Source organism: Prionailurus bengalensis, chromosome E2 (assembly GCF_016509475.1).
Source record: "Prionailurus bengalensis isolate Pbe53 chromosome E2, Fcat_Pben_1.1_paternal_pri, whole genome shotgun sequence".
NCBI lineage: Eukaryota > Metazoa > Chordata > Mammalia > Carnivora > Felidae > Prionailurus > Prionailurus bengalensis.
The window spans coordinates 12,334,963-12,357,859 of record NC_057352.1 but is presented as its reverse complement, the minus strand read 5'-3'; the positions used below and the strand labels follow the sequence as shown (position 1 = coordinate 12,357,859).

Genomic DNA, 22,897 nt, shown 5'->3' with positions numbered 1-22,897 from the left:
GACTCGATACACTGACAAATGCTTTCCAAAAAAAGACTACTTCTTTTCACTCCTACCAGTATATTCACGAGTGCCTATTTCCACAGGTCCCACCGATGGTGGCTTTGGTGACTCTATGTTCTGTTCTGACAAGTTAAAGGGGTATTTCTGGGGTTTTTTTAAATGCTCTAATATGTATCTTTAAAAACACGAGGAAACGAAACGAACGGGGCAGAAATATTCGTGATAGCAATAAATTAACCAATAAATTCAATGCAATGCCAGTCGGACTGTGTTTTTAAAACTTGATAAAATGCAATGGTCCTGCCATACAGCACGGCCTGTCTAGGAGAGCGGTGTATCTCTAGGAGATAAAACACATTCACCCCAGCATGATAAAAACATGATGGCGATACATCACGTGGAGATACACCTGCCAAGAGGCGGACTCTCTAACTGTTCCCAGCCTTCTGAAAGTGACTTGCCCTCACCAACGTGCACATCATCTCTCCATTTTTGTAGAAACCATCTTCTAAAAGGTACGCACGATGTTGGATTTAGTAAGGTGATGACTTTCTCTGACATTTGTCCCATGTGTAGGTATTCCCCCCCCCCCCCCCACCGCCCCCCAGCAAGGAATCCACGTTCACAGTCTGCTCCTCGGACACACTCCTATGTCATTCGTAAAAAGCTCCCTCCTGGGCCGACTCTGATGAGAGCGGCGATTTTTACCGAGGCCCCGCCCGTACTTCAAGGACAGTCCTCTGGGGGACAGACCCTTGGAGAGCAAAGTTCGCCACGCAAGTGCTTTTCTCATCTATCAACCTGCCGGATCGTCCCTTCCCTTCCGGGGCAGGCCAACTGCTGTGATGGGTCACCCTCCACCGGAGCCCTCCCTGCGCATCCCGTTCGCAAAGCCTTCCTCCTGCGGCGGCGCTCAGACGGGCGTCAAGTTCTGAGTTCTGCCTCAGCGCGTGTCTGCTTCTCCGGTTTCTCGCCGGCGTGCGCTCGCTGATGATTCCGCAGCCCCGAGCTGTAACTGAAGCCCTTCCCGCACTCCCCGCACTTGTAGGGCTTCTCGCCGGTGTGGACCCTCTGGTGGACGTGAAGACAGGAGCTTCGCCCAAAGCCCTTCCCGCACTCCTCGCATCTGTAGGGCTTCTCGCCGGTGTGGACCCTCTGGTGGCCTTGGAGATGTGAGCTCTGACTGTAGCCCTTCCCACACACGTCGCATCTGTAGGGCTTCTCTCCGGTGTGCACCCTCTTGTGACTGAGGAGACCGGAGCCGTACCTGAAGCCCTTGCCACATTCGTAACACGTGTAGGGCTTCTCCCCCGTGTGCAGTCTCTGGTGGGTGCGAAGATTTGAGCCGTAACTGAAGCCCTTGCCACACTGATCACACGTGTACGGCTTCTTCCCCGTGTGGATCCGCTGATGTTTGTAGAGGCTTGACGTGCACCGGAAACCCTTCCCGCACGCTTCGCACTTGTAGGGCTTCTCGCCGGTGTGGACCCTCTGGTGGATGAGCAGCCCCGAGCTGTAACTGAAGCCTTTGCCGCACTCGGCACACTTGTAGGGCTTCTCGCCGGTGTGGGTCCTCTGGTGGATGAGGAGGTCGGAGCTGTAAATGAAGCCCTTCCCGCACGCGTCGCACACGAACGGCCTCTCCCCGGTGTGGACCCTCTGGTGACTGTGGAGGTCCGAATTGCGCCGGAAGCCCTTCCCGCACTCGCCGCACTTGTAGGGCTTCTCCCCGGTGTGGACCCGCTGGTGGACGTGGAGGTCCGAGCTCCGGCCGAAGCCCTTCCCGCACTCGCACTTGTAGGGCTTCTCCCCCGTGTGCAGCCTCTGGTGCCGGAGCAGCCCCGAGCTGTAGCTGAAGCTCTTCCCGCACACGTCGCAGTCGAAGAGGCGCTGCCCCGTGTGAACCCGCTGGTGGGCCCGGAGGTACGAGTTGTAGCTGAAACCCTTGTCGCACTGGTCGCACCGGTAGGGCTTCTGGCCCGCGTGCGCCTTCTGGTGGCTGCTCGGGTGGGAGCCGCACGAGAAGCCCTTCCCGCACTGGGCGCCGCAGCCGAAGGGCTTCTCCCCCGGGTGCGCGTGCCGGTGCTTGTGGAGCGCGGACTTGGCGTAGAAGCCCTTGCCGCACTCGCCGCACGCGTAGGGCTTCTCGCCCGTGTGCAGCCGCCGGTGCACCTGCAGCACCGAGCTGTAGCTGAAGCCCTTCCCGCACTCGCCGCACTTGTAGGGCTTCTCCCCGGTGTGGACCCGCTGGTGGACGAGCAGGTTTGAGCTTCGGCCGAAGGCCTTCCCGCACTCCTCACACGCGTAGGGCTTCTTTCCCGTGTGCACGCCCTGGTGGATGAGCAGAATCGACTGATACCGGAAGCCCTTCCCGCACACGTCGCATCGGTAGGGCATCTCCCCGGCGGGGGCCCGGGGCCGGCTGGGACCGCGCGCGTTCTGCCGGAGGCCCCGGGCGCGCTCCTCACCCTTGGAGGGTTTCTCGTCCGTGGGGGTCCTCTGGGGCCTCTCGAGGTGGGCGGTCTGCCTCAAGCCCGTACCACCCTCGGGATATCTGCGGGCTTTCTCTTTCCAGGGAGCTCTGGGCTGGGCGGGAAGGTGCAAGGCGCCCCGGAGGCCGTCTCCGCGTTCGCCGCTTCTCCGGTCATCCTCTTCCGGGGCAGGGTGACGGAGGGTTGACTTTTTCAGGCCGTCTCTTCCACAGCGCTCGCGATCACACGGTCTCTCTCTTTCCGGTAACCTGCGGTCATCGTGACAACGTGATACCCAGCGGAAGCCGAAACCGTCCCACTCGGGTTGATACGTTGTACCCTGCGTGTCAAGTTTTTTACACCTTTCCAGAACATTCCACGACTCGTTCACAAAGGCCTTCATCCAAGATTCTTGAACGGACACCGGTCTTATAGCTTTCCAGGGTGGAAACGCTTGATTGTCCGAACTGATGGGTCCTTGAAGACCGCCGGCCAGACTGTCAATTTGCGAACCCCGAGGAGATGCTGCTTCCCACCCCTGGCAGGGAGAAGGGTCCTCCGAGAACTGGAAATCCTTCCCTTGAAGATTCACTCTACGGTCTTGACTCCCAGTTAATTCACCAGCCGCCTGTTCCCCGATTTTCCAGTAGCACAGCTCTCTGTAGGAAAGGCACTTAAGTTCCCTTTCTTGAATATACTCCAGATCCTTTTCATTCTTGTCTCCTGTGGGGTGAAAGACAGTTCAGAGATGAGAACAAGTACAAGAATGGCTCATGGCTCAGGGATCTCAAGCCAAGTCAGGCTTTCAGGCCCGGACCAGTAACGGCCTGGAGCAAAATCCACCTGTGTGTATCATAACTACCAAGGCACTTCTTTTGTATCTGGAAGAAAAAAAAAAAAAAAAAAAGAAGAGGTTCCTATTAATAAGCTTCGTAGCCAGACATTAAATGACCCTACTAGCAATGAACTGCATCTCATCTAGTTGCCCAAGCGAGAAAGAAATTCCAAACAGATTCCTACAGAGGAGATTCACTTCTCCGCTTAATGTTGTCGTTCATAACAATAATATCCAACATTATTACGATGCTTCCTACGGTGCTGACGATATACACCGATTAACTCACTTAACCCTCAGAATAACACTGAGGGGGGAACTCTTATCATTTTTGTTTAACGGATGAGGGATCCAGGGCACAGAGAGGGTGAGTGACCCAGTGAAGTCACTCCACCATGCGGTGCCGAAGGGGGGGGGGGGGGCAGGGAGTCAAACAGGGAAGTCTGGTTTCAGAGCCATACTGAGCACTGCCTCCCAGAGTGAATCTGTGAGCACGTGTGAGCTGAACTCGGGGGAGAAACAAAGCACCAAATCCTCCAAAGTGCACCAGCTGTGTCCCGGCTTCCAGAAGCGTATCGAATAGGAATCCACATGATACTGACAGGGCACAGAGGCATAAACATGTTCAGCTTCTCTCTGTCACCAACTGCAAGCCATCAAACCATCACGTTTACCACGCAGTTCAACGTTAAAGAAATCTGCCCATGCTTTTTGATATTCCTTATTGGCAATTCTTATCATCATGGGCCAGAATAACACAAATCTGTTCATACCCGAGGACTTGTAGGATATTGGAGACAAATGAGAAATCCATCAGTGGACTCTCAATATGCTGGAAGAGTCTCTCTGCCACTGGCTTGTCTTAATGCTGACCGGCTGTTTCTAGCAAAGGGAGGAAAGTCCAGGGACCCCTCAGTCACTCTGGATATGTTACTCTCTGAAAAGCATGAAGAATCCATGTGAAGGTGGGGACCGAGGAGCGGAAATGAGGTCGGAGAACAATCACCTACCATAGTACAAGTGTCCACAGGCAAGATCAAGGTCAGAAGGGGCCTCTGCATGACAAGTTCACCCCACCCCTGCCTGCGTCAGACCCCAGGCTGCATGGTTCTTGCCCGGGCGTGCATCTCTCGGGAGTTTCTCTGTTACCCAAGTCTCTCTACCTTGTTCCATGGAGGTGCCTTATCAGGTTTGAAAGGTTGTTGCCCTGAAAATCCAAGCCTTAGGCTCATTTGTGAGGTGCAAAAAATGATCAAAAAATGTAGTCCTGATCTTTCAAGTTCCCCGGGAACAAGAACATTCCAATCAAGGTAAGTGTGGATTACCCAGACATTCCCCTTACCCAGAGAGAGCAGGTTCTGGAAGTTCTCCAGCATCACATCTCGGTACAGCTTCCTCTGGGTGGGGTCTAGAAGCCTCAGCTCCTCCTCGGTGAAGACCACAGCCACATCCTTGAAGGTCAATGGCTCCTAAAATGCGAGACACCATTAACACAAACACGTACCAGCTGAAAGGCAAACTCGGCGTCACTAAGAAGGGTAGACAAGCACGCAGGCAGTTGCTCGGTCTGACGAGTCAAATCAGGTTTTGTTAATGTCTGATGCCAACAATGTAGGTTCTTACCAACTGATCTTCCGTGGTTATCCACAGAGCAAAGCAACAAACATTCTTCGCTCAGTGTGAGCACTTCAGAGGGCAATTCCATGGAGCTACAATGCTTCCATCATGTGGTCTGTCCATTTTACCATTTTTTTATAAGTTTTAAAAAAAAATTTTTTCACATTTATTTCTGAGAGAGAGAGAGAGAGAGAGAGAAAGACAGAGCACAAGTAGAGGAAGGGCAGAAAGACAGGGAGATACAGACTCTGAAGCAGACTCGAGGCTCTGAGCTGTCAGCACAGAGCCCAACGTGGGGCTCGAACCCGCAAACTGCGAGATCATGACCTGAGTCGAAGTCGGGACGCCCTACCGACTGAGCCACCCAGGTGCCCCTCAAGTTGTTTTTTTTTTTTAAGTGTATTTATTCATTTTGAGAGAGACGGAGACAGCACAAGTGGGGGAGGGGCAGAGAGCGAGGGAGAGAGAGAATCCCAAGTGGGTTCCATGCTGCTGGCGCAGAGCCTAATGAGAGGCTTGAACTCATGAAACCGTGAGACCCTGACCGGAGCCGAAACCAAGAGCTAGATGCTTAACTGACTGAGCCACCCAGGGGTGCCTTGACTCTCACTTACAGAATACCAACTTTTCCTCCAAAATGGCTGTTTCAACAGTGCCTGATGTTAAGAGTGCCCACATCTGCACACACCTCCAGATCACCTCCTCGGTTCTTCACCAACCAGCCCCTCGCCCCTCCATCAGCAGTGGGACAAATCCTGCTCTTTGCCGCCCCTGCCCCCCACCCCCTCCACACACACACACGCCTTTTACGGGTTTCCATGTCAGCACCTGTCAGAAGCAACCAACGGGTGTTTATGCGACCATGTCCCCAGCCAGAGGAGGCCTCTGAAGCAGCGGTGGAGTTTCACGTCATGGTGTGTCATCCTCAGTTATGAACCGTGGCCCACGGCCTTCGAGCAAATTGCTCTAGTCCACTGAGGAAGACAGCGGCGTTGTAAACACAGTGAAACACAGCAATCAACTGTATCGTGATACTCGCCGTCCTTCTGAAGAGGGAGACAATTGCGTATGAGGGACTTCAAATTCCACTTTGCCTGCAGCCTGTCCCAGGAATACCTGTAACAAGGTCTTACGAAGTACAACTTGAGCTGTGATTCTATACATAACTTAAAAAAGAAATTTTTTTGTACTATTTTTGAGAGAGAGACAGACAGACAGACAGACAGAGTGCAAGTGGGGGAGAGCAGAGAGAGAGGGAGGGAGACACAGAATCCGAGGCAGGCTCCGATTTCTGAGCTGTCAGGACAGAGCCCAATGTGGGGCTTGAACTCACGAACTGTGAGATCATGACCTGAGCCAAAGTCAGAGGCTTAATTGACTGAGCCAGGCACCCAGGTGCCCGTATACATATTTAACTTAGAAAAAAAAAAATTCATGGGTTCATTTTTAAGAAGGAAGGCAAAGTAGCTTTAGTAGTAAGTTTTCCTTTTTTTTTTTTTTTTCAGCTTATTTATTTATTTTGAGAAAAAGAGATAGAGAGAGAACGGGGGAAGGGCAGAGAGAGGTGGGGCGGGGGGAGAGAGAATCCCAAGCAGGTTCCATGCCATCAGTATGGAGCCCGATGGGGGCTCGAACCCACGAAACCATGACATCATGACCTGAGCTGAAGTCACACACTTAAGTGAGCCATCCAGGTGCCCCCATAGTAAGGTTTAATGCATGCATGTCTATATATGACTCATTCCATAAATGTTCAGTACCTATAAAACAGTATTAGACACAGGAATTCCAGACATAACGAAGAAAATAACAGCCCTGCCTCTGTGGGGCTTGTGCCCACAGTCCCCGAGGTCCCTTCCAAGTTCTATGATTCGCCAGAAGGACTCACAGGACTGAGTACATAGTCATACTCACAGCTTGCGCTTAGTATGGTTAAAAAAACAAAGCAAAATCATGGGGCACGTGGGTGGCTCAGTGGGCTAAGCATCCGACTCGGCTCAGGTCACGATCTCACAGTCTGTGGGTTCGAGCCCCATGCGGGGCTCTGTGCTGACGGCTCAGAGCCCGGAGCTGGCATCAGATTCTTGTCTTCTTCTCTCTTTGCCCCTCCCCCACTTGTTCATTTTCTCTCTCTCTCTCTCTCTCTCAAAAATAAGTAAATAAATCACTTTAAAAAAATCAGCTGAGGGAAAGAGCATGTGGAGTGAAGTCTGGAGGAAGCAGGGTGCAACCGGGTGTGTTCTGTGACAAATCTCAGCCACGCAAAGAACTACACACTGGACTCCATGGGTCCCGGCAGATCTCTGAACATGGGCGTGGTCTCGGGGAGCCCTGAACCAGGAGGTGAGGGAACTTGGCCATGGCTACACAGCCAGTAAGAGACAGGGTTCGAGTTCAAACTACAACATGAGCACACAGAGTCTAGTTCCAGAGCCCCTGTACTTTAACTTTAACAACTGTCCTATACGGGCCAACCTGTGTGTCACCAGGGGGCCAGAAATGCGTGTATAAAGCAGATAATTTGCAGAAAAATCACTGTAAGGCAGGCTCTAGCCTACGTATCTTTACGTGGTTTATCTCACTGAACCCTCACAAAACTCACAGAAAGCGAGAACTTTCTGGAGCACCAGGAATGCTCTCTTGTCTGCTCTCTTACCGGTAACTGCTCACAAGGTAGTTACTGTTGCTATCTCCATTTCACCGACGAGAAAACGGGGCTCAGAAAGCGAATGCTACGTGTCGAACAACATACGCTTCGGAAGCCTGAGTCGGGACTGGACTCGGGCAGCCCGAGTAACGACGCTGAAACCACCCAGCCCTACCGCCGCCCAAATGAGCTTGGAGGCGCCAGACCAGAGGAACCCACCTCCCCACTCGGGAGGGAGAGCGCCACCAACACAGCACATTTCCGAGCAGAATCCCAGATCGATCCCAAGACCAGAGGCAGCGTCACAGGGGAGAAACGTCGGGCCAGAGGCAGCCGATGTGACAATTACACAGTTGTGGCCCTGCCGCTAACCCCCGAATCTTTACAACCAGTCCTGCCTTCTGCACTGAGCCCTGCCCACTCCGCCTGCCGCCTGGACGCCTAAAAGGTATCGCGAAGCAAAACCAGCCCAACTGGAAGGGAGTCTTTCCTCCCAAATACTTCCCTTCTCGTCTCTCTGACGTGGGCAAACGCAAGTGCCATCTGCCTTAAAGGCATCGCCTGGATTCTTTCCTTTTCCTCATTTCTTACATCTGATTCATTAAAAAAAAAAAAAAAAAAAAAAAATTCATGGGGCGCCTGGGTGGCTCAGTCAGTTAAGTGTCTGACTCTTGACTTCAGCTCAGGTCACAATAGCACGGTTCGTGAGTTCGAGCCCCGCGTCAGCCTCTGTGCTGGCGACGCGAAGCCTGCTTGGGATTCTCTCGCTCTCCTCTCTTTCTCTCTCAAAATAAATAAAAATAAACTTAAAAAAAATTCTGCCACGTATTATTCCAAAGTATACTTCAAGCTTCTCCCTATAACTACTTCTACCTCTCTAATGTGACTCGTCATCGTCCTCCGCTTGGATGATCGCACAGACCTCCTCCCAGTTCATCCTGCCTCCGTCCCTCAAGATACTTCAGAGCCCTCATCTTGTGTTTAACCCGTTACTACCGGTCTCCCCCTTCTAGAAGGCCAGCCCCATGAAGGCAGGGGTGGTATCTGTTTTGCTCTCTGATGTATCACCAGGGCTTAGAATAATGTTTGGCCCATAGTAGGTGTGCAACAAACGTTTGCTGAATGAAGAGAGAAAGACTAACTTTTGAACCTCAGAGGTACATGCTCAATATAAATAGTAAAACAACACAGAGACATACAACTCAGTAGAGCAGGGTACAGTATACAGGAATGGTCACGTCCTATGAAAGCTAAGTCAACTGTCATTTTTCTTTCTCTTTCTCCACATGTATAACGCACACACCTATTTTTTTTTTTAACTTTTTTACTGTTTGTTTATTTTGAGAGAGAGAGAAAGCACACGGGCAGGGGAGAAAGAGAGAGCACACAAGCAGGCAGAGAGAAAGGGAGAGAGAAAGAATCTGAAGCAGGGCAGAGCCTGACATGGGGTTCAAACTCACAAACTGCGAGATAATGACCTGAGCTGAAATCAAGAGTCAGAAAAAAATAAATAAATAAATAAATAAATAAAAAAGGGGCACCTGGGTGGCGCAGTCGGTTAAGCGTCCGACTTCAGCCAGGTCACGATCTCGCGGTCCGTGAGTTCGAGCCCCGCGTCAGACTCTGGGCTGATGGCTCAGAGCCTGGAGCCTGTTTCCGATTCTGTGTCTCCCTCTCTCTCTGCCCCTCCCCCGTTCATGCTCTGTCTGTCTCTGTCCCAAATAAATAAATAAACGTTGAAAAAAAAAAAAAATTAAGAGTCAGGCGCTTAACCAACTGAGCCACCCAGGCATCCCCATACACACCTACTAAATATATATGTTTATATACATATATACACATACATATACATAAACATATACAAAAATATATAAATGATAAAGTCAGCATTTCAGTTGACCTACAGATGAATGATTAATAAATGGCACGGTCCTGACTGGCTATCCATCTTGAAGAAAATGACATTAAATGTCAACCTTAGGCCACTTACAAAAACCAGTTATAATCATTTTAGAGATTAAAACGTTTTTAATCTAAATAAAAACCCATTTAGGTGCCTTTTTTTTTTTAATTAAAAAAATTGTTTTTTTAATGTTTAATTTTGAGAGACAGAGACAGGGTGTGAGCTGGGGAAGCGGCAGAGAGAGGGAGACGCAGAATCTAAAGCAGGCTCCAGGCTCCGAGCTGCCAGCACAGAGCCTGACATGGGGTTCGAACCTACAAGCCACAAGATCATGACCTTAGCTGAAGTCAGACGCTTAACCGACTGAGCCACCCAGACGCCCCCATTTAGGTGCCTTTCTGATTAAGCTTAGAATGGGTAAGGCCTTTTGCAGCTAGGTATGGAGCCATATTTTCAAAAGGGTACTAACAAATCATTTAACTGTGTACAAATTTTACACTTCTTTATGGTCAACTCACCATTCAGAAAGTAAAAATTGAGAGAAAGTAACTTTAACACTTTTGATGGGCATGAGTTAACAACCCTACTCTTGAAAGAGCTCCTGTCATTAATGAAAAATGGACAAAAGCATTTCATAAGCAATTTATAGGTGAGAAAATACAGCAGCAAATAAATATATGAAACATGCTTATCACGCACCTACTGTGTGAGGAACTACAAAATACATAGGTCTTGGCCACATACCCTCCTCCATCAGATTAGCAAAAATGTTTAGTACTGATATATAGCCTGGGGGGGGGGGGAAACTTGCCAAAAAGAAAATTAATCAGAATTTTTAGAAGCGTGACCAAAAAAACCCACTCCTACGATTAGGGGAAAATAAAACCTCAAGAGATGAGCCAACCAGCAGAATGAACATCACTGAAGCACAAGCCGGTGAACTGGAAAACAGAGCAGCCTCCTGGAAGGTGACAGAAAATTCCGAAGAAGAGAAGTTTAAGAACAGGGAAGATAGATCTGGAAGTTACACCTTCAGTAATGGGAGTTCCGGCAGGACCACATGAATAAAATGACAGTAACGGCAGACAGACATCCAGGCAGAGAGAGAATTAACGCCAGAAGATCGCAGAGCAAAGGCGATAAACGTGTGATCCTTGAAAATGACGCTCGGCCAAGATGCCATGTATAAACACAACAGACCTTTCTGAGAAAAAGCGCTAAACTAACCAATAAATAAGCATAAGCTTTGCTCACCAGAAGGTGAACGGAGAAGGGAGAGAAAGACCAGCATGAGACTTAATGCCAGTTCCGAAAGTATGAATGAAGACTCTTCAGCTTCGCCAACGTGCCATCCGCAAATTCCGTTCGCCTAAAGGCACAGACATTGTTCAGCACAGAAACGGTCAGCGGAGACGGCATCCGATCCGCAAGTCTTCTTTGGGAAAAGCAAATCGTGGAATGACGCTGAGCCAGCCAACAGGCAAGTCAGTGACGCCAGGACTACAGAAACCAGAGACAGGTGGCGGACAATGACCGGACAAAGACCGGTGGCGGAGAGAACTGACACAAGCTCACTGTGGGAATCGGTGGTGACAACCGTCAGAAGGTGATGACGGTAACGACAGGATCATACCAGGGGCTGGTGGGAAGTAGAACCGTGTTAATTTCTTCAGCCCTCGTGGCGGGAAGTTCCCCAATAACATTTACAATTAAAGCGTACAGTAAGGAAGTAACTCAAACCTTCCGAATTTTTCCATAACGTCTTTTCGTAAAAAAAGGAAGCTTTGTAAAATAATTTTGCACGCGCCGAAAAGAGCACGTACTTAAAATTTTGCAAACTGCTTTCTTTTTCTTGCAACCCAAAGGAAAAATGAGTTAACACATGTGCACAGATCTACGGTGTGTGTGTATGTGAGAGAGAGAGCGAGCGCGTCTTTTCATGTCCTGATATTTTCATCCGCTTGTGACCTCATTTGACAGCGGCAAAGGACCTGGACGTGAGAAGAAACAAAATGATAACAGTCCATCAATCCAACATCAATCCAATGGACGGACATGGAGTCCACCCCACGGTTTTTTTCTTTTTTTTTTTTTTGCTGTTACGAACAACGTTGCAATGATCAGTCTTTGAATACTCGCTCTGATTTGGAATGAATTCTTAAGAGTAGGAAATATTGGAGCAGACGTGTGCAGAACTTCCAAGAAGACTAAAAATGCCCCTTTCAATGGTGTGAACGTACCATCTCTCCATCTGGCTAACAGTGAGAGGTGACCTTTCAAATCTTTGATCTGCTAGAAAAGAAAAAAAAATCAGTATCTCATTTCAATCTGTATCACTTTATTTTTTTTGTTAATGTTTTGATTTATTTTTGAGAGACAGAGCATGAGTGGGGGAGGGGCAGAGAGAGAGAGAGAGAGAGAGAATTTGAAGCAGGCTCCAGGTTTTGAGCCGTCAGCACAGAGTCGGATGTGGGGCTCGAACTCATGAACCGTGAGATCATGAGACCTGAGCCAAAGTCAGACACTCAACTGACTAAGCCACCCAGGCACCCCTGTATTACTTTAATAGAAGCTGATCGGACTTTTCATATAATTGTTGGCCATTTGTACTTCTGTTTTTCTCCCTTCCTGAACAAGAATGCTTGGGTCTTTGAACCCGTCAAAAATAAAGACATTAGAATTTCTAATTTTGTCGTAGACGAAATGTTTTTTCCCCTAATATGCTCTTTTAGCCTTGTTCATGGGGTACTTTTTGTAGGGTGTATTCACCTGGACAAAAGGACACCTGGAAAGGAATCAGAGAAATGTCCCACGGAGGAGATAAACTCGGGCAGAGAAGGATTCATTTGTAATTATTCACCCAATATACTGTTTCCTCGACTCCCTTTTACCAAGGGAGGGAGATATCTTTACACTCCGATGCCTGACGTGTGATTTCTGGAAAGAAAAGCGATCTCAACCCACCTGAAACTGTCCTGTCCTCCCCATCCTGGGAAAGAGCTGAGGCTTGAGAACGGAGAGCTGCGGGAGGAGGAGGAAGGCCATGAGAAGATGGGGCTCCTGCCTGTGTTTGCAGACTCTCTACCTGGACCTCAGCAACGTCTGCTGCGTCACGAACTGGTTTCTTCTCTCTCCACACCCGGCTCGATTCTCCCCCACTGCACCCCCTTCATGAACTCTCAACCTCTCTCCCTAGGCCTTGAGGTCAAAGTCTCCACGGTTACCTCTCCCAGGTTTTCCCAGAGCAGCAGCAATTTTATATATCCTCTGATCTTCCTAAGCCAGAGAAGCAGAAGATCTGGGCCTTCTTCATTCTTGAGGTTCTCCAAGCTCTGACAAGGAATGTCAGATGGCTACCTGGGCTCAGAAGGACCTGCCTTCCCCTGCATGCTCCCCAGCCTGGGTGGTTCCCGCACTCCGGGGACCTGTGGGCTCAAGAGGGAACTTGACTTTATGGAGTCCTTTCTTCTGGGCCCCAAAGCTCTGGGTCTCCAGAACGGTTCACACCCTATAGCCATCATTCATTCAGCGGACACTGACTGAGTCGCTGTATGTATAGTCCCTGCTCTGGAGAGACTCACCGTCCACAGAGCCAAGGATGCTGCAGGTGGCTGGGGACAATCTGAGAGGTTTCTGTGGGGAGGGCTGAGCAGAAGTGTCACAGGGAGACACAGGGCCCTACAGAAGGGTGCAAACGCCACAAACACAGGACACCTGTGTTCTGTGAAAGAAAATCTGGAGTGTGAAAGCTTTACTAATGCAACACTGTAGGCCTCACAGAAGAAATGATGAAAAATCCCTGTGGTCGGGATGCCTGGCTGGCTCAGTCGAAGAGCATGAGACTCTTGATCTCAGGGTTGTGAGTTTGAGCCCCACACTAGGTGGAGAGATTACAAAAGAAAGAAAGAAAGAAAAGAAAAAAAGAAAAAGAAGAAAAAAATCCCTGTCCTCGAGGGTCCTATCAATCAAGATGCAGGTTAGCAAAGATCTTCTAAATCAGAGTTTGTAACCTTTTCTGTTCAATGGCCTCCTTTGTCAGCCTGGTGATACTTATGGGTTCTTACTCGGGATGATGTTGTGAAAGCATAAAATAAAACACACAGGGTTACTTTAAAGGCTAATTATACCGGAATACAATGTTCAAAAATAATAAAACACCAAGGATGTGCTTCTTTCTACACATTAAGTATCAAGAATGAATCAACTGCTGGAATTTCCAAAAAGTAATGAGCATAAGTAATATTCTGAAACATCTACACCAACTACAATATAAAAACATCTATGATTTACCTGAATAACAGAGTCACCGGTGCTGATGATACTACTGTGGTCTGTCACCTGCATTCATAATCAAAGGAAATACTAATTTCCAGTATGACTGGTGCACATTTTTTTTTTTTTCCCACTCGGGTTCATGATCACCCTGCATTATGCCCACGGACTTGCGTTCAAGAACCCCTTCCGTAAGGGAGGCCTTCTGCCACCACCAGATTGAATTAGTCACCCCGGGACCCCAGAACCATTGTGTAGAAACTGCTGGCTTGCCACCTTTCACACAGCTGCCCTGTTAAGATCTCTAAGTCATCAAGAGAATGCGGTCCTCAACCTTCATTCGTGGTCTCCATTTTGCACGGGGCTGGCACACTGGACACGCTTCGCAAATTTCATCAGTGGGGTGTGGAGCACAGAGATGAACAGAACTCTCGGCACGGGCCCGGAGCTAGCCAGTAGGCAGCAGAAACACACTGACCATAAGCTCCTTCCTTTTGCCTCTTTGCCTGATCTCCTTTCTCCTGAGACTCGAGCCACAGGGCAGGTTCGTAGGAACGTACGCACCCTTAGGGTGCCTGCTCTAAGATACTCCCTGTACTGTACTGAGTCAGGAGCTCACGTCTCCACCTTGCCTCTAGCCATCGGTCCCAGGCCTCTGCACAACCCGCTCTGGCAACCGCCTCCCTGTCTCCCACCGTTTGTGCACTGCCCTGCCCCAGGGACTGTCCTCTAAAGCAAGTGTGGAGAGGTGCCTGGGTGGCTCGGTCGGTTAAGCGTCAGACTTCAGCTCAGGTCATGATCTCGCAGTTCGTGAGTTCGAGCCCCACGTCGGGCTCTGTGCTGACAGCTCAAAGCCTGGGGCCTGCTTCGCATTCTGTGTCTCCCTCTCTCTCTGCCCCTCCTCCACTCATACTCTGTCTCTCTCGCTCCCCAAAACAATAAAATACCAATACAAATACAAATAAAGTTAGGTCACTCCTCCGGCCAAGAACTTCACCTCACTCAAAACCTCCGCCAAAGGCCTTTCAAAAGGCTTAAAGACCCTACGCTATCTGACCTCCCAATACCCAATTTCCTACCGATCCTTCCTCTTTCTCACTCTGCTCACCCTCTCTGGCCTCCACACTTCTTCAAATGGACCCTGCCTTCAATGCTGTTCCGTTTCCCCAGCGTCCACAGGCCTCTCTCTTCCTTTGGATCCCTACTCACCCACTCACCACCCTGTCAGTGAAATCATCCCTGGTTATCCCACACAATTGCAAGTCCCTCTGCCAGTCCTCCCAAAGCATCTTCCCTGCTTCATTGTCCTCTGTGAAGCTTATCTAACCCACCATTTTTCTTGTTTACTATCTTCCTGTACCCATGAGAGTATGAACTCTGTGAGGGCTGGGATTTTAGTCAGCTCCAAGCAACAGGGTAAGCACTCAACACATATTTAAATGGGAGAATGGGGGCGGGGGGAGCCTGGGTGGCTCAGCCGGTTAAGCGTCAGATGTCAGCTCAGGTCATGATATCACGGTTTGAGTTCGAGCCCCGTGTTGGGCTCTGTGCTGACAGCTCAGAGCCTGGAGCCTGCTTCTGATTCTGTGTCTCCCTCTCTCTCTCTGCCCCTCCCCTGCTCACGCTCTGTCTCTCTCTCTCAAAAATAAACAAACATTAAAAAAAATTTTTTTTTAATGAAATCAATGGGAGAATGGGACTAATGCGAACTCAACCTGCTGACGCTTGGATCCTGGGTCTTTTGAGACCAGCTACAGAGCGGGATGGTTTTGTTCTGCAGTTTGTTCGCTTAATCAATTACATGCAAAGGACCATGCAGGGCATGCTGGGACACGATGGTGATCAGGGCAGGCAAGGACTCTGCGCGCGAACAGCTAACATTCTAGCCGGGAAGACAGCACACATTCACTGAAGTTCTACTTTTATGTCAGGTGCTTAGGTTTAAGGAAAGATACACTCCTTTACCATATGGAGCTCACACTGGACAAAGAGGACGACCAATACAACTGGCGCCAAAGGCACTGGGATAAAGGGGTCATGGGACCAAGGGATGCCGCAAAGGTAGAAATGACAGGACTAGACGAATAATGACACGTGAGGGTGAAAAGGAGAAGTCAGGGGCGCCTGGGTGGCGCCGTCGGTTAAGCGTCCGACTTCAGCCAGGTCAAGATCTCGCGGTCCGTGAGTTCGAGCCCCGCGTCGGGCTCTGGGCTGATGGCTCGGAGCCTGGAGCCTGTTTCCGATTCTGTGTCTCCCTCTCTCTCTGCCCCTCCCCCGTTCATGCTCTGTCTCTCTGTCCCAAAAATAAATAAAAAACGTTGAAAAAAAAAAATTTAAAAAAAAAAAAAAAGAAAAGGAGAAGTCAAATACGAGTCTGGAGTTGAAGTTTAAAGAAAACAGGTAAATTATGGCATTTTAATCCAGCTAGCAAGACGAGAGGCAGGGGTGGGAAGTTGCTGGTCTTGACCCTTAACACCGAGGTTGTCACACGGCCTGGGTCTAAGTTCTGGCTCAGCCACTCTGTAGCTGCATTAACACCAGAAGAGAGAGAAATCTCTGAATGAGCCTGTTCTTTCTGCCGTTAAGGGAAGACAGTACTTCTCACAGAGTTGACAGAATTAAGTCTCTCTCTGTGACACACGTACACGGGCATACCCATTGGAATGAAGTTCAGAGTCTAGTACGTGGTACACGGAAAATCCTCAGCCAACGACTGTCACTGCTGTCATTCGCTCACCCCACCACCAAGCCGGGAACACAGGCACCCATTCGTTTAACAAAGACACGTTCAGTGTCCCACTCTGTCTCGGACGCTGTAACAAACCCTGGGGACACAGGACCAAGTAAGATGGGCAAGGTGCTTGTTCTTATGGTGCTTGCGTTCTGGCGGGTCAACAGGTCTTACAGATAAGGTGATCTCTGATTACAAAAGGGGCAAAAGGACGAAAATAAGTTGAACGGGACAGATTCTCGTTCTGGGTCAGAACACAGGGGGCAGGTGTGGGAGACGCAACATGAATCAGGTTGTCGTGGACAGTCTCCAAGACCCGCATGAAAATAAATCAGCCACGCAAAGATCTGGGATGGGAAGAGCACGGAGGGGCACGCAAGGGCAAAGGCCCTGACTTCTGGTTATAACACCTCAGCGTCCTTCTCTGTGACACGGGACTAATGATGACTTACTGAGAAAATTAACTATCAATTCTTACTGACAGGCTAGTACATGCCAGGCACTGTCCCAGGTATCAGGGATACTCAACCAAAGCTGTCCGCATCACTGGCATGTAATAAGCACTTAATAAACGCAAACCGTTACAGTCACTGTAATTATTTCTTCCCTGTAGCTAGCACAGCCCTGAAGCAGTGTAAGCCTAAGTGATTTACTGGCTACACGAACCAATACTACAGGCCAGGGAGAGAATACACTAAATAGAGTCGCTGGGAAATTCCCCCGCCCTTAGGAAAAAAACATCTCTGGGGGAAAGCAGCCACGGCTGAGGGGCCAGAATGGGCATTTGTCATGCCGAGTAAGGAAGATCAGGAAAGCAGGCCTTTGGGAAGGGAGCTGGCATTGCCATAAAACAACAAGAAACCAAACTTTTATTCACCTGGAGCTCTGATGTCAAGAGACCAGGGGTTAATCCTTTCTCTTCTACGCAGTTCTCTCTGAGAAAGGCACAGTCCCAAGAAGCAAGGCCATGAAATAAAAACGAGCCAGGAGATAACATGATTTTATCACAATTCCCAGCTACACAACAAGGAGAAAGTTCTGAGCACCAGCTGAATGTAATCTAGCCTTCCTGGAATCTACTCCTACCCCCAGGAAAGAGACCTCCCTCCCTACAGGGCTCAGAGGGTCCACACCATTCTTACTGTGGGCCTTGTCTACAAGCCTGCATTCACTGTAGCTCCTAGGAGACCATCAGATGGCCAACAGATACCTGAAACGATGCTCGACATCACAAAACATCAGGAAAATGCACATCAAGATGGAGAGACCACCTTACCCTTGTCAGAAGGGCTAGAATCAAAAAGACAAGCAATAACAAGTGTTGGTGAAGATGCGAAGAAAAAGGAACCTCGGGACACTGGTGGTGGGAATGCAAACTGGTTCAGCCACTGCGGAAACAGCAAGGAGGTTCCTCAAAAAATTAAAATTAGAAATGCCCTATGATCCAGTAATTATCCAGTAAAATATCCAGTAATACTACTGGGTACTTACTCCAATAAAACAAAAACACTAATTTGAAAAGACCTACGCACCCCTGTGTTTACTGCAGCACTATTTACAACAGCCAAATTATGGAAGCCACCCAAGTGTCCATCAACAAATGAAGGAATAAAGATGTGATACATATATATACAACGGAGCATTACTCAGCCATAAAAAAGGATGGTATCTTGCCATTTGCAACAACACGGATGGACCCAGAGGGTGTGAAATGAATCAGAGAAAGACAAATACCATACGATTTCCCTCAGATGTGGAATGAAAGGGGGGAAAATGAACAAAGAAAAAAAGAGACAAAAGACCAGACTCAAACACAGAGAACAAACTGGTGGTTGCCAGAGAGAAGGTGGGTGGGATAAGAGATCTCTTACCATTTTTTTTAATGTTTATTTATTTATTTTAAGAGTGCGTGCGTGAGAGGAGGGGCAGAGAGACAGACAGAGAGAGAAAGAATCCCAGGCAGGCTCCACGCTGTCAGCGCAGAGCTCAATGCAGGGCCCCACCCCATGAACGGTGAGATCATGACCTGAGCCAAAACCAAGAGTCAGACGCTTAGCCACCAAGGCACCCCAAGACCACTCTTGTCTTGATGAGCACTGAGCAATGTACAGTATTGTTGAATCATTACATTATCTACCTGAAACTAACATAGTACTGTATGTTAAAAAATATTTTTAGGGGCGCCTGGGTGGCTCTGTCGGTTAAGCATCCGACTTCGGCTCAGCTCATGATCTCACGGTTTGTGAGTTCAAGCCCTGCTCGGAAGCTCGGAAGCTCGGAGCCTGGAGCCTGCTTTGGATTCTGTGTCTCCCTCTCTGTCTGCCCCTCCCCCGCTCACACTCTGTCTCTCTCTCTCTCAAAAATAAATAAACATTAAAAAAAATAAAATCAAAATATTTTTAAATGCCTAAAGATATACCACGTTCATGCAATTAAAGACTTAAGGTTGCCTGTTCTCTCCAATGCAATTTCAATCAAAATCTCAACAGACTTCTTGCAAGATTTGACACCCTGATTCTAAAATATGCGTTGTAATGAAGAAAATCTAGAATAGCCAGAAAAGAATCCTACCAAAGAAGGAAAAATTTGGACTCATTCTTTCTGACTTCAAGATTTATTCTAAAGCCACAGTAATCAAGAAACAGTGGTACTGACTTAACAACGAACACACAGATCAATGAGAAGAGTCCTTTCAACGTATGGAGTTGGAACAACTGGAGTCTTAGTACCCCTCCTTAAATCATACACAAAAATTAATGCAATATGGATTAAAAGTCGACTATTAAAAGCAAAAGGTTTGAATTAAGAGCTGTGACTCTCATACGCTGTGTGACAGAATAGAATTCAAACCATGTGGCTCGGGCGCTGCAAAAAAACAGAGCTAGCATCACTACACCAGCAAAATGATTTCTTAAAGCTTGTACGGCGCTTAATAATTCTCAAGGGAACACATACAGACCGTGAAGAATCAACTTCTGCAGCTCTTTATAGAAATGACTTCACAGAAAAGTCTGCAATTCATACAGAAGTAGGTGTGCGGCTACCGTAAAAGAATTCCAGATATCACCAATCCAAAACTACTTGGATTGGAGTCTCCCGAACCGAGAGATGCCCGTCTCAAAGCCATAGCTGCCGACTTCCAACTGCTCCTTTCAAGCCTGGGGGCGCCCAGCGCTGCCGGCCCGAGCCCCGCCCCCCATCCCAACCCGGGATGCTCTGTGCGTCCGCCTCCTCAAACCTCTCCTTCGCCAGGCGGAGCTGCCGAAATCTCCCGGCTCTGACCCCCGCCACACGCCCCCTCCCCCCAGATCCTAGAGCCCAGGCCCCTTGTCCCTGCGGCGGGAACGAAGACCTCCAAAAAGCCCCACGTCCCGTAACCTACTCACCATCGCAGAAGAAATTATGGCAGTGCTGCGGTGGCCGGAAGCGGAAGTGGGAGCCTCGGCAGGGCCCGGACTACACTTCCCAGGACCCTCTGCGGTGCGCGTTCTTACTTAAGGGAGCCGACGGTGTCGTAAAGAAGCGTACACCTGGAGCCCCGCCCAAGGCCAGGTGGAAGGCGGAGTGCCTTGCGGGACTGCTCTGGTTGGTGAGACGGCACACGCTGTTCCGGCGCTCAGCTTTGGAGCTCCGCGACAGCTTTTTTCTTTCCTTAAAAAAAAAAAAGGTATCGTGAGTTTGAGCCCCGCGTCGGGCTCTGGGCTGATGGCTCAGAGCCTGGAGCCTGTTTCCGATTCTGTGTCTCCCTCTCTCTCTGCCCCTCCCCCGTTCATGCTCTGTCTCTCTGTCCCAAAAATAAATAAACGTTGAAAAAAAAAAATTAAAAAAAAAAAAAAAAAAGGTTATTACTCGGTACTAACACGTTCACGTTGTGGAAAATCTGACAATACTCTCAAACAAAAAATCCATAATCCCATCACCAGGGAATATAAAGCATTGATGTTTTTGATTACACACACACACACACACACACACATATATATAACTTACACCATACATCTATAATTTACACCATATATGTATATAATTTACACTATATATTTATGTATTTTTTTTTTTTTTTACAAAAGCAGTGCATGATCAATGTTAAGGGACAAAAGTAAAAAGAATGTTAAGAAAAGTAAGGGAAAAAAATAAGAGAAAGAACTAAAGTCCCCCATAATCCTAGCACCCAGAAACAAGTATCATTAAGATCTTGGCCTAAGGGGCGCCTGGGTGGCGCAGTCGGTTAAGCGTCCGGCTTCAGCCAGGTCACGATCTCGCGGTCCGGGAGTTCGAGCCCCGCGTCGGGCTCTGGGCTGATGGCTCAGAGCCTGGAGCCTGTTTCCGATTCTGTGTCTCCCTCTCTCTCTGCCCCTCCCCCGTTCATGCTCTGTCTCTCTCTGTCCCAAAAATAAATTAAAAAAAAAAAAAAAGTTGAAAAAAAAGATCTTGGCCTATGTATTTCCGGATTTCCTCTTTGAGTAAATATATACTTAAAATTTTTTGTCCCCACAGAATTTACATCATAATATCTTAGAGCCGATTTTTTTCTCTCACCTCATGCATGTCACTAAATAATAAATTCATTTAAAGTGGTTGTTTAGGATTCTTTAGTTTTAGGTCCATTACCACTTTATCCACTAAAGAAGTTAGACTTCCAATCTCATGCATCGAGTAGGAATAATCATTTTCTTTAATTTCTTCCAATTTGATAGCCCAAATATGCTGTCTCCTTATTGACTGCGTTTCTTTATTCATGGAGATGTGGAATAAATGTCGATATGTCAGCGGTGGGTAAATTGCCTGTTTATATCCTTTGCCCATTTTTATCTTTTGCTTATTTATTTATAAATTCTCTTTGTATACAAATGGTATTGACGCTGTCCTGTATGATGATTTTTTCCCCCAGTTTGGACTTTTATAAGGCAGTATTTAAAAACCACCGACCTTTATTTGATCAAATTGATCAATCCTTTCATTTTGGATTCTGTATTTTTCCACACAATTATAAAGACTTCCTTCCTCTGATATCCAATAAGGACATCTATATTCACTTCTGTTCTAAAATTATGCCTGAGATTTGTCTTAATCAGGTATGGTAAGACACACAAATACAGAAATGGTAGTCATGAGGAAAGAAGTTTAATACTCACAGATTTCTAGAAACAAAGTGTGTGGCATGCCACACAGGGTTTCACAGGGAAGGACCATGGCTGGTCAGGAGGCAGTAGAGAGGACACGGTCCAAAGCCTTTATTGGGTTTTGATGGGAAGGGATGAGTGAATCAAGGTAAATAAGATGAATAAGTTTAGGGTAATATTTTGGTGGGCTCTGGGTGGTCCCTTGGTGTCCAGTGCCTAGTCCTGGGTTGATTCAGGGCAGGGGAATATTGCCTTGGTGTATGAGTTCGATAAAGGACACGGTTGGGTGTCTGGGCTCTGGATCGGTTTATTTGTATATCAAAGGCAGCTAACAGGGAAGTAGTTTGCTATCTAGGAATTTAGGTAGCCTTGGGAGGGGCGTCTCTCTGGGATCAAGGCCTCAAATGCCAGATCATAAAAATAAATAAATAAAAATAAAACACAGGAGAAAAAAAAGAAGATATAGTCAATTCAACTTTTCATGGGTTTATTGGTCTGTTTTATTCTGTGTCATTTATTTTAGTATATGGTGTGAAGACAGATCTACTTTTCTTTTTCACCAAATGCTTGAGTATTCGCAACAAAATCTCCTGAAAGATTCATCGTTTATCTACTGATATAAAATATCATCCTACTCATTTACTAGGTTATTGTACATACTTGTATATTTTCTGGGATACAACTGTTCCAATGACAGAGATGTTTTTTTCTGTGCTAAAAGATCTCAATTAGAGTTATCACTGTTGTATAATATATATATTTCTCTCTCCCTCCCTATTCTGTTTTTTTTTATTTCATCCTATAAATTCTAGCACTCTCTTTTCCAGATGAGCTGTTGAATTGTTTTGACAAATTCTCAAGACCTGTCAAGGGTTTCTTTGATTAGAAAAATAACCCAATCACAGCACTGCAAGCCTCTTGGCATTTGCTTGAGTGTAAACAGTTTAAGTTCCCAGCCAAAGTCCTGCCATTTTTACCCCTCTGTCTGCTACTGTTGATCCCTCTTAAAATGCCCATCTCCTTGTTCACTTTTGAAACATTAACCAATTTTTTTAAAAGTAGGCTCCATGCCCAAGCCCAATGTGGGGCTTGAACTCACAACTGAGCCTAAGAACTCAGCTGAGATCAAGAGCGGGACTCATAATCAACTGAGCCACTCAGGTGCCCCAACCTTACCTGATTTTTAAGACTTAAATTGAAGACCGCTCCATGGAAACTGTATGAGTGCTATCACAAATGAACAGAGCAGCCTCTGGTTCAGGAGAGTGCCATGTGAATATAGTTAACGTGATCTC

At 47.8% G+C, this 22,897-nt stretch overlaps 1 protein-coding gene across 3 annotated transcripts; it reads right to left on the bottom strand.

The window, feature by feature from the left end:
• Positions 1–204: 204 nt before the first annotated feature.
• ZNF229 (zinc finger protein 229) lies at positions 205–20,001 on the bottom strand. Of its 3 annotated transcripts, none has more exons than XM_043598662.1 (3): positions 19,866–20,001; positions 4,652–4,778; positions 205–3,197 (listed from the first exon to the last, which is right to left on the bottom strand). In XM_043598662.1, exons 1-3 carry the CDS (start codon positions 19,866–19,868, stop codon positions 928–930), a joined length of 2,400 nt encoding a protein of 799 aa, XP_043454597.1. In that variant the 5' UTR covers positions 19,869–20,001; the 3' UTR covers positions 205–927. The 3 variants fall into 3 exon arrangements, with proteins under 3 accessions (XP_043454597.1, XP_043454598.1, XP_043454599.1); XM_043598663.1 differs by lacking the exon at positions 19,866–20,001 and adding an exon at positions 10,731–11,830; XM_043598664.1 differs by lacking the exon at positions 19,866–20,001 and adding an exon at positions 4,933–5,082.
• Positions 20,002–22,897: the final 2,896 nt, after the last annotated feature.

Coding starts and splice junctions, on each gene's coding strand:
- ZNF229 (XM_043598662.1), bottom strand. Junction 3,198..4,651: donor CCAGAACCTGCTCTCTCTGG/GTAAGGGGAATG, acceptor TTCACCCCACAG/GAGACAAGAATGAAAAGGAT.